The 15,216-nt window shown below is 40.8% G+C and overlaps 1 protein-coding gene across 2 annotated transcripts; it reads right to left on the bottom strand.

Moving 5' to 3' along the window:
* Positions 1 to 9,392: 9,392 nt before the first annotated feature.
* Positions 9,393 to 14,798, bottom strand: mibp (muscle-specific beta 1 integrin binding protein). Of its 2 annotated transcripts, none has more exons than XM_080430024.1 (8): positions 14,612 to 14,798; positions 13,340 to 13,430; positions 12,631 to 12,679; positions 12,182 to 12,356; positions 11,222 to 11,293; positions 10,221 to 10,327; positions 9,807 to 9,892; positions 9,393 to 9,691 (listed from the first exon to the last, which is right to left on the bottom strand). In XM_080430024.1, the coding sequence occupies exons 1-7, from the start codon at positions 14,635 to 14,637 to the stop codon at positions 9,807 to 9,809; spliced, it is 606 nt and encodes a 201-aa protein (XP_080286150.1). In that variant the 5' UTR covers positions 14,638 to 14,798; the 3' UTR covers positions 9,393 to 9,691. The 2 variants fall into 2 exon arrangements, with proteins under 2 accessions (XP_080286150.1, XP_080286149.1); XM_080430023.1 differs by having other exon boundaries at positions 9,395 to 9,694.
* Between the last annotated feature and the right edge of the window lie 418 nt (positions 14,799 to 15,216).

The raw sequence follows: 15,216 nt of genomic DNA, 5'->3' as shown, positions 1-15,216 counted from the left end.
TTGCCTCCCCCTGGTCAGCTGGTGTGCCTGATGGAGGGGAAAGGAACTGGTCGGAAAAACATGTTCCTTCCACGCGCTACAGCCTACCAGGGAAACTCCCCCCTGTCAGGTGATAAGAAGCGTTTTGGCAGTTTTTTGTTTTGCCTGATGAAGACCTAGAAGGTCGAAACGTTGCATAAATAAAAAGTGAGTTTTTTTGGAGCTTGAGAACAGTGTGCAGACTTTCTTCTTCTTATCCGCGGCCTGCTCACTCCTCATACATTGAAGGAAGCGAAAGCTCAGTTCGGAGCTCTCCCCAGGCTGGCAGGGGTAGAGTAGCGCCAAGGATAGCTTAGGCAATTGGCACTGGGTGAAAAATGGGTTACAAAATCATGGGATACAAAATAACAAAATGTAATAAAAAAAGTCAACCAAAGAACAAGATATTTTTTACAGGATCTCCTCTCTAGTAAGAATACATTGAGGACTAACAGGAGCACTCATGTCACTTCGACTACTCATGCACCGCATGGTACCATAGCACCACAAAGGCCTTAAAAACAGGGCTCCAGACATCCCAAAATAAACTGGTCAAGCTACTGCTTGGCCTTACATCTAACTCATTTAACCCCTGCTCACTTTGCTAGGGTGGAATGGCTCAGGATAGAGGACAGAGTACACAGAAACTTGCAATGGGCCTGGTCTACAAGATACACTACACCACAAAGACACCCATGTACCTGTGAAACTACTTCAAAAACATCAGTGACGTCCACAATCACTAGCCTCGCGTGGCCAGACTACATCACTGTGTGGATATGAGGACGTTTTTTTTTCCCAAGGGGCGGGATCAAAAGAATGGCTCTGCACGCAATTGGTTAGACCTACAACCAACTACCAATCACAGTCTCCCATATTTGAATACTGGGCCCTGATTGGTCACCCCAGACTTCTGGAGCTGGAAATGGATTCACAATGGAGCGGTGCCAGACCCAAATCGCAGAGGGCATTTTTTTTTTTTGCACTGGCAGATTCGTGTGGTTCCAGGCTACACAATCACAACACCAGTGGGAGCTCCACAAATCACGTTCAAGCCAGATTTGTCTCTAAAAAGGGATTACATTCGTTCTACTGCTATACCCAAGGGGCCAGCTTCTGAGTTGTAAATTGAGGCTGTATAGGAAGTGACAGTTCATATGAATGGCCTGTAGTCTCGCTGTTTCACCCCTGCTGGTGCTCCATTGAAGCGGATGGGTTTTTGGAATGTACACTTGATTTTATGACCTTAGTAAACATTCTCATAAATACTATATGCTTCCAGACGCTAGTTTAAAGTCTTCTTTCAATCACCATGATATGCGTTTTGGTAAATGATGGTCCCATTTATTTTAAAATTGATGATAAAGTAGGGTATGCTCTAGGAGGGGCGTGGCTACCTTGTGATGATTTGATTGACAAGCTTACTCTCCTTCAAAACCGCTCTAAAAGAGCACTTACAGGTGACTTTGCATAGTACTGTAAATTTGTCATTAAATGTTTCGATGAATTGAGTACAAAGGACCCCAATGGAAACAAACCATAGTGCTTTCTTGGGTTAAAAGATCCTCTTAACAGACCTTGTATTGAACTGTACTTTATTGTGCTTCAGAGACAGAGACAGGGACGTTGGGGAGGGAGACCCTGTTATATTACTGAACATACACTCTTTGTTCAGTAACAGGGGCCATCATTACTGAGTATATAGAGCAATTGAACACTTATTTTAGGGTAAGAAAATAAATGAATAAATAAATATATATATATTTATTTATTTATAAAAAATAAAAATAAATGCCATCTCGGGACACCCAATCTTCTGCCACATGATGGCAGTCAACCATTATGGAAAGTCTGCACAGCATTCTGAAGTTCCTCTCAATGAAAACTTGATCCAAGGCCAGTTTAGGCTTATCCACACGAGTGTTGATTGAGGGAGGAATCCATAGCCATATTCAATCCCATCAGTTTTTTATTCTATTCGATCATCTGTTGCTGTGTGGACCTAGCCTACTGTAGGCCTACACAATTTTCATTTAAACTACTATGAATCACTTATGAAATAGGCCTACTTAATTGTTTCATTGCTAGTTTGCCACTTGACTTAGAGCTCATACGGGTGTGCCGCAGGTGTGATTTATTCATTTCACTCAAGATTCTCATCACTTTGACCGTGGTTGTTAACATCTCCAACGTCATATCTCATATTTCATCATGCATCTAGACAAGCGTGTTCACGTTGGTTGGTTTCATGTTGGATAGCCTATTCATCCATTTGGATTTAATTATGTTAGGGACTGTCAATTGCAATAAAAAAAATAATCAATGGCTCAATAGCTGATAGAAAAAGCACATAGACAGCCCAAAACATAGGCATATTTCATAATGTTCTTTACCCATGCATGCCTACATGATGCATTCCCTTTAGGCTAGGCTAATTTGTCAATGTCCTAAAATAATTTTTCATATATTTTTTTTAATCTAGGAATTTCATTAGCTTATCTGGTCACTGTAAGCATGAAGCCAAGGATTCCAATATTTTATGACATAGTCATGGTCAACTACATTAGTCAAGTCAAGTCAAGTCAAGTTTATTTGTATAGCACATTTAAAAACAACATCAGCTGACCCAAAGTGCTTTCCAAACAAAGAACGTTTACATTACTACAACAATAGCCTAAATGTAGATCTATTTCTAAAACACTGTCCCTTTATTCGCTGTAATGCACTGCCAACGTTAGATAAACATCCACTGAACAAGAGTTGACATCTCCAGCCTCTCCAGCTGTTGCTTAGTGTAAAATATAGTGTTATCCAAGTGTCCAAAGCTTTTATGTTCAGTGAGTCACACCTGTGTTCCAATAGATCTAATGTAGTTATTATTTAGTCACAAAAGCTCTTAATACTTTTCATTCGTTAAATATTTATAAAACCCACAGACGTACTGTAACCACTGTCTCTTTCACTTAAAAATGTTTCAAAAAGATCAAAAATTGCAGATCTACAAGCTCACAACGCATCGCAATGCGATGCGTTGTGAGCTTGTTGATCGGCTATTTTAGCTACTTTTGTGTGACACTGTAGTATTAAGAGATGCACATTACTACTCAGTAGTGTGCATCTCTTTACAAGCGTAGGTTATATCCTCACACATATTTCATACGTGTGAGAGAATTGTGTACACAATACCCACCCCCAACCCGTGCACGTATACACACACACATCACCGCTCTGATTTTCTCTGTGTGCATGACCATCAGCCTATCTCTCTGTTGAAATATGCATAATGAAGATGATGTCGACTGAATAGAAGTGGGTGAGGAGTGGGTGATTGGTGTGAGAAGGTCTCACCCTGTCCTTGCATTGCCCGTCATTTAGCCTCTGCCACAGTACTGGTTGCTGGCAGGGATACGTGTGGATAGTCTGGTAGCCTCTAGCTGCCTGCTGGTCTATATATATATATACACACACACACACACACACACACACACACACACACACACACACACACACACACACACACACACACACACACACACACACACACACACACCTCCCCTGACACTGTAAGAATCTCAGCTAAATATACTCACACACCCTGCCTATGTTCACAAGCACTCAGAGCCTTTCTGCAATGTGTTGGAGTCTGAGCTGAGCACATGTGCGTGAACAAGTGGGGAAAGAGCTATAGTGCGTGTTAGTGCGTGTGTGTGTGTGTGTGTGTGTGTGTGTGTGTGTGTGTGTGTGAGAGAGAGAGAGAGAGAGAGAGAGAGAGAGAGAGAGAGAGAGCGAGAGAGAGAGAAGTTACAAAAGAGAGCAGCTCCATCATGGGGTCTTGGCTGGCCAGGTTTAGTTGGTGCAGTCAGGCTGCAACTGGATCTGTGACGAAGCGGGCGTCATGTAACCACCTCTTTATTTCCCTTGTGCAGCATCACGCCTCCATCCCTCACACATTTTGTGTCACAAAAGCCTGGCAAACAGGACTCATTCACAGTTTTTTGTACACAACATTTCAGTCAATCATTAATCAATCATTTCAGTCAAAAGTTAATCGTCAACTTTTATTATTATTTTTAGTGTTACAATTCATTCTCTTTAAACACTGTGTCATGATGTTTCAATAACAGGCAGATTTATTATGGGTATGCAAGTTGGTCATTGTGACTCCAAGAAGGCAAACATTATAGGCCTCTCTTCCAAAGGGGTATTTAAGACATATAGGCTACTGTATGTTGCAGGTGAACATTGTCTCTGCAGTGTATGTATGCATGTGCATGTGCATACACACACACACGCACGCACCGTGACGCACGCACACGCACACACACACACACACACACACACACAGTCACAGTCACGCTCACGCACACACACACACACACATGCGCACACACACACACACACACACACACACACACACGCACGCACGCACACACACACACACACACACACACACACACACACACACACACACACACACACACACACACACACACACACACACACACACACACACACACACACACACACACACACACACACACACACACACACACACACACACACACACACACACACACACACACACACTGGAAAAAGATGTTTAGACAGGATTTGTTTTGTGGTAGGATTAACTTCCAACTTTGTGTGTGTGTGTTGTCAGATTCACTCAGCTCAGTAGTGTGCATCTCTTTACAAGCGTAGGTTATATGCTCACATGCAGCCAGCGCACAAGTGCAAGTCGACACTTGTTGAGTATGCCTGCTGTGCCATGAGCTTTTATGTGTGTGTGTTCAGGGAAAAGCTCACAATCATTGGTAGAGCCATCGCAGTGTGTATCTGTGTGCCTGGTTGTAACTAAGACCAACACTATCATCATTACATAGGTTTGTACTACAACCATATTCTCTCCATCTCCAATGACCACTGTGTAGTTTTAGATCTTGTGTCTGATTTATAAGTCTAGTCAGTGAACTGTGGACTACATTTACGGTGTACATTACACAATGCAGGGACAAGACACTTGGCAAGCAATATCATGATGCCACCACATCTACCTCTAATCTACTGTAGAAATGGACAGTAGTAAAATGATGACATGAATACAATTCTTAATACAATGTAGTTGCACCATGCTTCAAGGAAAGGATGGTTGCTTGAAATGATTACAACACAGAGGCAATACAAACTAAATACACAGAAAGACAGTTCCTGAGGGATTAACCCCAAGAACAATACAAGCATGTACAAACACAGTGAATAAATAAATAATGCAATGACTGAGTGATATTACTTTCCTCATCAAACCAGTTCATGTACGTAGCTGAACCACAAATTTTGGGCATTATAGGCAAATCTTTTCCAAAAATTCAAAACTTTTCAAACATTTTCAAAGATCACTGGACATGATTGGGACGCCAGGTTGAAAATGGATAATCGGGAAGGTCACTCGTAGAATCGCCACCTTCCAGATGGATTGATAAAGTTAATATGAATACGTTTATTCTGCCAGGTCATAGCACCTAATTGGGACGCCGGTGATTGATGGAAAAATATCTCACAATGCCGATGAGGAAAAAGAGCAAGAGAAAGACGAGTGGACGCTCGGCAGCAAATGCTAAACTTTCTAACACAAACAAGGAGTTCGCCGTGGACACTGACGAAGACGACAGAGAAGTGCTCAACGGGGAGTTTAACGAGGAACGAGTGGACCTTATAGTGGAATGAGTGACTGCTACAAGATGCTGGAAAGCAAGCTGGACGCCTGGACGCCATAATCAAACCGATCAACGAGCTGTCAAAGAAATTCAACACGTCGTTTGAGAGAATGGAAGGAGTTGAGCAGCGGGTCTCAGACCTAGAGGACGCATTAATAATCACTGAACCGCTTATGGACTCCCTGGAGAACAATCTTAAAAGAGCATTGGAACGCCTCGATAGGTTTGAGAATGAAAGTCAACGACAGAATGTGAGGATCTTGGGGCCGAAAGAAGGTTCGGAGGGTAAGGACCCGGTGAAGTTCTTTGAGAAGTGGATCCCTGAGGTCTTGGACCTACAGTCAGACCAAGTCTGGGTCGAGACAGCCCGCCATACCGGACCGCCACTCAAGTTTCGTGGTAAAGAAGCTCCACAGGCTCTAGTAGTGAAACTACAGAGCTACACCGACAAGCAGAGGATCATGAATGCAGCGAGGTCGTTTGTCCTTTTCCCACGACCTCCCTGCAGTGGTGGTGAAAAAAGAAAGGAAACTGCAAATGCCCGCAAATTGATGAGAGACGCTGGCATAAGCTATTCCTTCGTGTCCCCAAACCGGATAGAAATAAAACACTCCAACGGAACGACATCGACACTCTCAAACACGGCAGAAATGAATGACTATGTGAAAAGGCTCCCGGCTTCATCTTGAATCAGCTGTGTCCATCAGGTACACTCATATTATACACGCATGAACAGATGAACAAATCTGAGCTTTGGAATTAAAGAAGACACTAATAGGATCAATGGGTACTTGAGAGATGGGATGGGACACTGAACTGAACTAACTAAGGTATTATTTATTTCTCTGAACAAAGTGCTTTATCGCAAATATCAATGCTGTTGTAATAATTGTATCTTATTGTGTTAACCTTAGGTGTAGACAGACTTAATGGCAATTTAATGCTACAATCCAAATGGGAGGCATACTTTCCTCTCTTCGTAGTTGTACTTTCACAATGTTAGGGTACAGCAGATGTTTTTTTGTTTTAATGTTTTAATCCATTTTTTGGGGGTTGGGGGTGTTTCTTTTCTTTCCTTTTCTTTAGAATGGGGAATCCTTAGGATTCGTTTTTGTTTGGATCTATTGGGGGAGTTTTGTTTGTTGTTGAAGCTCAGACAATGTTTAACATCACACAACATCACACAACATGAACATTTTGTATCAATGTTCTACTCTGAGCTAGAATGAACTCAATCAGAATAGACTTTCCCATTTGAGAGAACTTTGGAGTTCAACGCTTAATGTGACATTAATACAAATTCAATTAATCTGGAAGGCAATATAGGAAGTATCCCAGATTCTTTGAAGGTGCATAAAGAAATAGTCCAATTCTTTCTAGTTAGCTAGGAAAGCAATAATGACAAAGTGGGTTGGAGATGAATCTCTGTCTATTCAGCTGTGGAAATCTTTAATATCCGATACTGCCACTCTAGAGAAATTGAGATACTGTATTAATGAGAGAGCGCACCTGTTCTCTAGATTCTGAGAGAAACCACTGAACCTGCTGGGCATAAAGCTTAAGGTGGTATGAAGACAACTGGTTGTCACTGTCATGTTTAATATAAATATTTGTCTACTGCTCTAAAACTCTTGACTATTGTTGAATGCTGTACGTAACTATCTGCAATTCTATGCAAACTTATAGATCAGCTGAATGCTGTTTATACCTCTAGTGAGCTCCAATGCATCACAAGCCACAGGGGTACACTGAGGACAACTTCACGGTCTGTTTGACCTCCTCCCCTCGGGAAGGAGGTTGCGCAGCATTAAGGCCAGCACCACCAGGCTGAAAAACAGCTTTTTCCCCGAAGCTGTGCGAATCATGAACTCTCGCTCTTAGTGATCTGAAAAAACTACCTATGAACTCTGCACTATGAATTGAACCGTGACACATTAACTGTTTTTTAAAATGCTGTTTTTAAATGCTGCTGTTTTTATATAGTTTTAGCCTTTGTTGTGTTTAGGTGTCTTATTTATCTTATTTATTTACTCTGCCATGACCAGGACCTGAGTAACAAATTTCGTTCTGTATGGAATGACAATAAAGCTCCTTGACCTTGACAAATTGAGGCAAAATTGTTGTGATAACAGTTTTTTGATGACCTTGTGTCCCTTCTCTGCAGCCCCCTGATGGATGTGTACAACAAGTGCTACTATATCTCCATTCCCTACAAGGAAAACAATATATATATACGCTTTTTTTTAAAGCATAATCATGGACATAGTCAAATTGCCTTCCTAGTTCAAGTATAATGAAGCAATTCAACTTTCACATGTATGCATTCAACTTGTACAAAGGGAGCCAAATAACATACACTGCTGTTAACCTCCTTCAAACAGCAGTGGTGTGATGAACTAAGGTTAACACACTGACTTCTCTATGGCAGGGATGAGGTATTCCCTTAAGGGAAATGAGCAATTATCTGGGCTATTTATGAGTATGGAAACTTCGGTAACAGCACGTGCATGGAGCCTCATGTGCATCAAAATCCAGCGCTAATGGCCTAAATCCTGTGTTTAGTCTGTGACCCACTGAGGCATCCGTTTGGATTGAAGGAGAGGAGGTGTATTTCATACTGTATGTATCTACAGCCCTGTTGACATTTCTCAGAGAGGGATATATAGATGTGTCACATTGTCCCTTGTTGCCAAAAATATCACAGTAAGCCTTAGAATTAATTAATATGGATAATTTTCATATCCTGGCAGAGAAGTGTTAAGACAATGAGCCCATACCATACACTGCATAGCGGTCACATTTTGAACCGTACTTGCAGTTAGCGTTGACCTACATGAAATCCAGAATGCCCTGGTTTCTTAAACTATGGGTCACGAGTGACTATTTATAGAATCTGGTGGCCTGCATGTGTAGCAAGAGGTTTTAATCAGTTTTAGTCTCAAGGAGATATTTACCCAGGTAATTAGTCAGAAATATCCCGAAACACACTGGTTAGTGTGTCCTGTTAGAATGCAAGTTGTTTTACAAACCAACGTCATGTACTGTAAGTACACAGACAGACTTATTCTTTAACCGTGAGTAACTCACTGACTGCTTGGCTGCTGAGCTCCATAACCCCAAGAGGTCAGAGGTGCCAGTAATTGAAGCTATGCCAAGAAGAGTACTTCATGGAATCCAACTAGGATTCGAGTCCTTCAACTGCATTTAAGAGACTGTAAATAGTATCAGAGGAACTTATGGGTGTACACTGGTACAGCTCTCCATTTTCTTTTCTTGCACATGTTTTTGAATGCTGGGTAAACATAATGTATTACGCAATCCAAGATGTCCATGCAGGTTCAGATAACTTATGAACAATGATTTATTAACATTTTGTACTGTATTACATTTTATGGTCCAACTCTAAATCAAATTTAGATAAATCAATTAATTTAAAATAAATCGATTAGGAAAATAATCAGTAGTTGTATCCTTTCTATGTTTTGGACAGTAAAGTGGATTGTAGAAGACTGTGCCAACCAGATATTTATCATTTTGTCATTTCCCATGACTGGAAAACTGCATACAAATTCTGGGTTTTCCAGGATGTTTGGGAACCATGCAATAGTCAAATGTAATAATTGTACTCTGCATGTCAACTACAAACTTTATAACAAAACACAAAGACGCAAAGGATTCTTGATCAAGTGTGCCCAACAGCAGCTAATGTGTTTATTTGCAGATGTATGACAGTAACAATTATGGTCCGAGCATTAGTCCCATAACAAAGTTACATTATTCATCAATCTGATTAAGAATTCCTCTCAAAAAAACAGGTCACAAGCCAACTGAAGATGACAAAAACACATAAGTTAACATTCCTTTAACCTATTTACAAAAAAGTGTTACAAAATAAAATGGATACAAAAGATGTCCTTGTTGCTATGTACAAATCTATACAGGATTGAAGACCGCTGCTCCTGCTGCAAGAAATTGAAAAATATGTTATTAGACAATGCTTTTGCATCTGAGCAATAGGCTGCATTTGCAAGTACTGACACATGGAAAGTAAGCACATTGTATCAGTTGCTTCACCTATAAGCGATTAAGTAGTGTATTCTGAATGTCCTCATACACCCGATTGTAGATCTCCTCTTTCGATTTCAAACCGTCCAGGTATTCTGCAATACACACAGAAAGGTTACTGGTTAGGAGGTGGAAACGTGAAAGGCATGTACAGTCACTTAGACCAGTGGCTCTCAAAGTGGTTTTCATGTTCAAGGACCCCCAAATTAGTATAAAGGCTGCAGACCCCCATCTGAAAATATTATATACAAGATTTGTGTTGTTAAAGTATTTGAAAAATATCCCAAATTATGATTTTGATCCAAGATTTTGGCAGATGCCCTGGAACCCTCCCAGACAACACTTTGAGAACATATACACAACATACAGAATATGCTGTGTAGCTGTATTTCCCCTACTATAAGAACAGATCAATGCACATACCGATACTTAAACAGCTATCCTCCATCTGCTTCCGGTGTTTCAGGTACATGGGCCACACATGGCCATCAAACAGGCCGGGAGGGTCTGGCACGGTGTATTGTCTCGTACTGAAAAGGATGAAGACTTGGTTAGACTGAAAAGCTTCAGTATAGCAGACAGTCATAGTAATGGAGCATCACAATATGTATGACGTCATAAAGGTTTTAGGTTCTATATTATACAACAGTTTATTCTTCTCAAGTAATTTGAGTGGATAAGAGACATGCCATGAGTGCTGATAATACTAACAGTATAACTAACAGCACTGGAATTTTGTTCCAAGATCCAATTGGTTCCGACATTTTTCTTATATGACGGACCCGTGACATTCATTCTGAGATCCATCCCCCCCCACAAGATATTAGAGAACCAACCCAGACTGTTGGGTATTATATGGACGTGACAAACCTAATTACATTGGTGGCAAAAAAATTACGTTCTACCAGTACATGCCAGTTGTAGGCCATTCCATAATGGAATCTGGCAGCTACCTACGTAGCTGCCCACAATAGAGACATTAATTTAAATTGAATGCTTTCAATTAATTGTAATAGAACTCTTGTATAAAAGAAATATCACACTCAAGGTGTTGTACTGAATATCAGCACGGCTATAATTGTCTGTGGCTGCAACAGCATGACATATACTGTGATATTATATCAAATATACAATTTAGAACCACAATATCCAGGGTTTTATACTTTTATTTAAGTGAAACATTTATGCTTAGGGCTTTCTCTTAGGCTGACCCAAGTGCAATTTGACTTATAAGCCACACTGTTTCTATACAGAATACTCCATTTAAGAGGATATATAAAATATTAACCTCATATATGATATCCTAGAGGTCGCAAACAGCACTATTCCCTTTTTTGTGCGAGATTGTGACGAATGCAAAATTCAAGTATGATACTTCCGAATTAATTCCATCAACAGGCTTGAATGCAGTTCAATATCCTTACCTTCTCCTTCTCTTGCACTCCTCGTAGGGAATGGAGATATAGTAGCACTTGTTGTACACATCCATCAGGGGGCTGCAGAGAAGGGACACATATGGTCATCAAAAATGTTATCACTTCAACAACAATTCTGCCTCAATGTGTGAAGTTGTCCCCAGTGTACCTCTGTGGCTTGTGATGCATTGAAGCTCACTATGCAGATAGGCCACAGCACTAAGTACTACTTTTAGCTCTGTCCGAAATTCTTATCTGTCACTGCAGGACCTGCCCAGCACTGCATTCTGGGGCCAAATGTTCATGTGCAAGTTGTAGTTAGTAGTAGGGAACGTAATAAGATGCCACCCACGTGACCCCAATAGGTTTGTCGTCATGAGTTTCTCTGCATTAATTCTAATCTCAAGGCAACCTGCTTGCATTCACCAAACTGCACCATAGGGGGAGGAAACGCACGTAAGCAAGGATGCAGAATCATTTCAACAGAGATAAGACATTTTGTAATAGGTAGATGATGATCTGTTTTCTCAGAGTACAGTCCCCAATATGTACCTCTGAACACAACCTGTCATTTGAGGACATGAGGACTTTCCTGGGGCACTACGTTGCTTCTCGGCCAGGTAGACAGGCTTTACATAACTGTAACATTGCTAGTAGGATTCCCCACTGAAGACCAGTGTTGAATATCATCCCTCTCTAGTCTAGCTCCCCAATCTCTTTCCACTACTCTTGTAAAACAATAAAAACACCATAAAAACAAGCCTTTACTGCACCAGTTCAAGCTAACTGGAATTCCCATCCTTAATATTAATTTAAGTCCAAAGACTGAACAAATGGAACCGTAAGGGTACACACTCTTCCGAGTAAAATTAACACTCAAATTTTACTGTGTGCAGGAGATTACTCATCATCAGTTGGCCTGGTTAGTACACATAATCAAGTTTCGGCTGGTGAATGAAATGAACTTACGGGTAGTTGTAGAGCAGAAAGCCCTCAACAATCAAGATGTGGATGTCGTCATCAGGGTTGGCCACGGTGGAGACAGGAGACAGGCTGACACCATGGGAGCGGGCAAACTTCACTGGGTTCTCAATCCAGCCATTTATCGTGTTGGTCATTGCCTCCATGTCCAGGGCGGCGATCACTGTATAGGGGGGAGGGGAAGGGGGATGGGTGGGCAAGAGAAAAAAATACCTTAGAGGGCACAAGACACAATCCAACTATGGCAACTGTATTTGGGGTAGTTATGTTCAAAGAATACTTGTGTGAGGGTTATATTAATGATTGTCTTTAAATTAAATAATGAATGCAAGTTTATATTACCGGTACAATGTAATAATTAAACTAAAATGGGACAGTTATATTAATGTAAAAACAATGAGTTAGCGGGAGTCTCCTATGGTGAAATCCAGTCTTACCATCCCACTGTCTAAAGCCGTCCTCCCCGACATCTATCTGATCGGGTTTCTGAAATAACAATCAAAACATTGATGCAATCTCACAGCCAAAACACTTGAAGACCATGCAAACAAAGCCAAACGCACACACACACATACTGTATGCACAGCCACAAGGAGAGCATGCATGAAAGAGTGAATGCTGCCGGTTACAAAAGGAGAGCGCAGTCAGTTAAAAGGCCAAACAAAGTGAGAAAGTCATTTTGTTTTTGCAGGATTTGATGTGTCAAGGTTAACACAACAGACACGTAAACACATTGTTTTTTTTACTGTAAATTCCAGGACTTTATTGCATATCTAATTGATTAGGCTTTGCGGTGTTAGAAAAAGCATGTCAAATTAGCTAGCCAAGAAATGTCTAAGCAATCACTATTCACTACTAAAGCTCAGCTGTATGCGGAAAGGTCAAGAGAGGGGGCTCATGTGAAAACACCAAGCCAACTGCCAAGAGGGGACAGCTAGGTAAAGAAACAGCATGCATGCATACATACATAAATATCAAGGTCAGTGTGAGAGAGGCAAGGGGGGTAGTGGGGGTTGGGACTCGGGAGTGCCTGGACAGTCATTACCTTGCTCACATGCAAATAACAATTCAATGAAATGGAGGCAAACTCAACAAAAGACCACAACAATGCCAGCTCAGCTCAGACAGACAGTCACCAACACTTACCTTGAAAAAGTCATCTTGGTGCACAACACAACAGTTGGGCAACGTCTTGATCAGCTTATTTGTCAATGTGGTTTTACCACCATTAGTCACCCTGAAGACAAAAGTAACAAAGCACAGATTATCTTTTCAGTTGCGTGTGTGTGTGTGTGTGTGTGTGTGTGTGTGTGTGTGCGCAGTGGTGGAAAGTAAAGTAAAGTAAAGTAAATCTACTCAAGCACTGTACTTAAGTACACTTTTTCCCCCTATACTTTTACTCCACTACACCTCAGAGGGAAATATTGTACTTTTACGCCACTACAATTATTACAAAACTTTAGTTACTAGTTACTTTGTAAATTTTGATTATTATTACAAAACATGCATTAACCATTTTTTGAAAATAGTAGATCTACAAGCTCACAATGCCTTGCGATGCTGGTAGATCTGCTATTTTCAAAAGATTTGTATACATTTGAAAACTTGTGAAATGGGACATTCTGCATAATGAGTACTCTACTTTTGGTACTTGAAGTACATTTTGACACCAATACTTTTACTCAAGAACATTTTAAATTGCTGACTTTTACTTGTAACAGAGTATTTCTACATTGCGGTATTGATACTTTTACTTAAGTTGAGTACTTTTCCCACCACTGTGTGTGTGTGTGTGTGTGTGTGTGTGTGTGTGTGTGTGTGTGTGTGTGTGTGTGTGTGTGTGTGTGTGTGTGTGTGTGTGTGAGTGTGTGAGTGAGAGAGAGAGCACAGGATGTCATTTTAAAGATTATAATGTGCTTCTCTTAACTCCACTAAAGAACATATTTAATTAAATGAATTGATAATTAACTTTACGTTACTCCGTTCAAGATTGACTACAACCATCACCCCAAAACCAAGTCTCCCTCCACTTCTGATAAGACTTCCGCGCTGGAATTTCAAATGTCCCGCCTCATCCAGCCAGGATATTACATCTGATAAAAATGCTGCATACATTACACACAGGATCTGAACCCGGTCTCTAGTTCAGCACAGATCACAGGCTGGCTGATCAAACCTACATGTTGTTGGTTTAAAGTTTACTATGACATTTTTTTTTAAGTAAAAGTAATTGAGCCATAGATAAATAATATTGCCAGCACATGTTTGTTTGAGTTTCCTACGATCACCAGAGACATTTATCAATTTCTGACACACATTACACATATTGATGTTACTTTGTAGACAAACCGAGGCCCCCTATTTGAAATCTAAACTATGGTTGCGACTGCTATTTACGGTCTTTTTTTTATAACTTACCCGCCAATTCCTATAATGTATTTCATTTTCAGTCACTTCTTCTTCAACCAGAAGAAAACAGCAAAAACGTCAATGAAAGTCACGATGAAAAAAGAATCCAGATGAAACGCGATGCAAAGAAGCACAAATATTGCTGTGTGTATATTGTTATATATAGTCTCTCAGAAGCAGATGCTTCCTATCTGAAGCTCCATTCACAACAAACAGCGAGCCGCCTGAAAGTTATATCTGATTCGAGTTGATTCGCGTCACGTCCTTATACCACGCCCCCCCCCCAGGGTGGTATAGTCTGTAGTACGACGGTGTCGCGTGTCAAAAGGAACAGATCTACAAGCTAACCAGGCGAGGCGTTGTGACGCGTCGATAGCTTGTAGATCTGTTCTTCTTCGAGTTCTGTCCTTTTCCACTGTGGCCAATCAGGTTGCAGACAGCTCACACAGCCAGACAGTGTTGCCATGTCCGCTTATTATAAGCGACCATGGGCTTTTTTTCCTGTAAAGTTGCTTGTAAATATTGGTAGTTGTGGGTTGCGTTTTTTTGGGCTTGTTTCTAAAGTGTAGTTGATTATTTGGGCTTGTTTCCTAATGTTGTATAAACCAGTGGTT

This window comes from Gymnoscopelus braueri (genome assembly GCF_963280865.1).
Source record: "Gymnoscopelus braueri genome assembly, chromosome: 6".
Classification (NCBI taxonomy): domain Eukaryota; kingdom Metazoa; phylum Chordata; class Actinopteri; order Myctophiformes; family Myctophidae; genus Gymnoscopelus; species Gymnoscopelus braueri.
The sequence above is the reverse complement of the archived record's forward strand: the minus strand, read 5'-3'. Positions and strand labels throughout refer to the sequence as shown.

Coding starts and splice junctions, on each gene's coding strand:
- mibp (XM_080430024.1), bottom strand. CDS start 14,637: ATGAAATACATTATAGGAATTGGCGG. Junction 12,357..12,630: donor CGGCTTTAGACAGTGGGATG/GTAAGACTGGAT, acceptor CCCCCTATACAG/TGATCGCCGCCCTGGACATG. Junction 10,328..11,221: donor GAGTGCAAGAGAAGGAGAAG/GTAAGGATATTG, acceptor CATCCTTTTCAG/TACGAGACAATACACCGTGC.